The following is a 1,791-nucleotide window of genomic DNA, read 5'->3' on the forward strand; positions in this document are numbered from 1 at the left end:
CAGCAGAGGGAGACAAACCCCGCTGTTAACATCAACACAAACCTGTCTCTTACTTCACAATACAGACACACATGGCTATTTTAAACACTTTTATGTCCCAAGACTGAATTTATAATAAAAACTGACTTCATCATGAATTTGCTGTTGCTTTTCAAATGCCTTTTTATGTATAATTTCACTGTTAAAGTATAAAATGTATCATGACAATAGGAATTATTACTTTCAAAATTATGATAATCCAAACAAACAGAGAAACAAACTACTACAATACACTCTGATTTATATTGTTCTGACTTTCCAATGGTTTTGCCCCAATAAAAAGAGGAAAAACAAGGTAAATATCACCTGTGAGCAGAATATTTTCATTGTGTGTGATTTCCAGTGAAGCTGTAATTTTATTGAATTACGAGTGTGAAAATGTTATTTGCTTGTATTTTCACCAGTTTCACAGATTGATACTTAACACAGTACAACATTTGAGATGTGGCAGAAATTACACTGCGGAAAGGAAAACAATGACATATGAAATTTTAATGTTCAAAACATAAAAAAGGAGATCTTATGCTGATCACATTTTGTGTAATTCTGGATTGAAAGGACATGAGGACTCTGACTGCTGTTTCCCTCACACGTATGATCAACTTTCATTGGACTTTTTGTGGTGGAACATTTTAAATGATGAATTAAATACATTCATGGTGATGCTGTGTGGAAAAAAAAAAAAAAAAAAAAAAAAGATTAAAGATTAAAGACCCAGAAAGAGACTCATAAATCAGCACAAGACATCAACATTTTGACTGAATGAGACTGATATAAGAAATAACCTCCATCAGCAGCTGCAGTTTCTCTCATCTGTATCAGTGCAGTCACTGTGACTCTGACTGATGGAGGTTTTTGTACGACTCTTTATCACTGTGTGAACACATATTTACTGTTGATCCAGTGTGCACTCTGACAGTAATAATCTCCTGTATCTTCAGTCTGGACTCCACTGATGGTCAGAGTAAAATCTCGTCCAGTATTTGCTGTTCCACTGCCACTGAATCTAGATGGAGTTCCTGACTGGAGGCTGTTTATATAATATATGAGGAGTTTAGGAGCTTGTCCAGGTTTCTGCTGATACCAGGCTAAGTAGTTGCTATATATTCCTACATCTATATTACACTCTATTGTAGCTGTTTGACCCTGTTGGACAGTTTTAACTTTAGGTTGAGTCAGAGTGATTCCTCTGGATTCTGTAGGAGAGAAAATAAAGTCAATTTGTTAAGAGAAATATATTGGTATATTGAAATAGTAAAAACAACAATAGCATATTATTCATATCAAAATGTAATATCCAACTTTGAATAAAAGCTGCAATGGTCCAGATGAGGATGATGATGTTGTTCATTGTTGTTGTTTGTCTTGTGTGATGATGAAGATTCTGTTCTGTTCTGCTCTCAGTCATGAAGTGTTAAACTCACAGCACTATAAACACTCTCATGCAAAGTGTCTCTCTATGTAAATGATCTTCATACACAGAACAGGCAGCTGTCAGTCTCAGACCTCAGATGAATTTATTCAGTCATGTTCATAATCTATAAAACATTAGAAACTTTAATACTTTGTGATGAATGTGAGCTATTGAAAACAGACAGACACTCTCTACAATGTTTTTTTTTGTTCTTGTTTCAACCTAAAAATGAAGTATAAAGTACACAATTCAATATTTAACATTTCTTTTAAAAGTGAATGAAACTGAAGTGAAAACTGATTTCTTAATGATTAAAAAAACAAAAACAAAAAACATTA

The 1,791-nt window shown here is 33.4% G+C and overlaps 1 gene segment (V, D, J or C); it reads right to left on the reverse strand.

Annotated features, from left to right (window-relative positions):
* Positions 1–816: 816 nt before the first annotated feature.
* On the reverse strand, positions 817–1,538 carry LOC127158664 (Ig kappa chain V region 3381-like). The segment is given in 2 exon segments: positions 817–1,235; positions 1,342–1,538. Coding segments are annotated over 2 exon segments (432 nt in total).
* Positions 1,539–1,791: the final 253 nt, after the last annotated feature.

The sequence above is a fragment of the Labeo rohita genome, unplaced genomic scaffold (assembly GCF_022985175.1).
Source record: "Labeo rohita strain BAU-BD-2019 unplaced genomic scaffold, IGBB_LRoh.1.0 scaffold_1625, whole genome shotgun sequence".
NCBI lineage: Eukaryota > Metazoa > Chordata > Actinopteri > Cypriniformes > Cyprinidae > Labeo > Labeo rohita.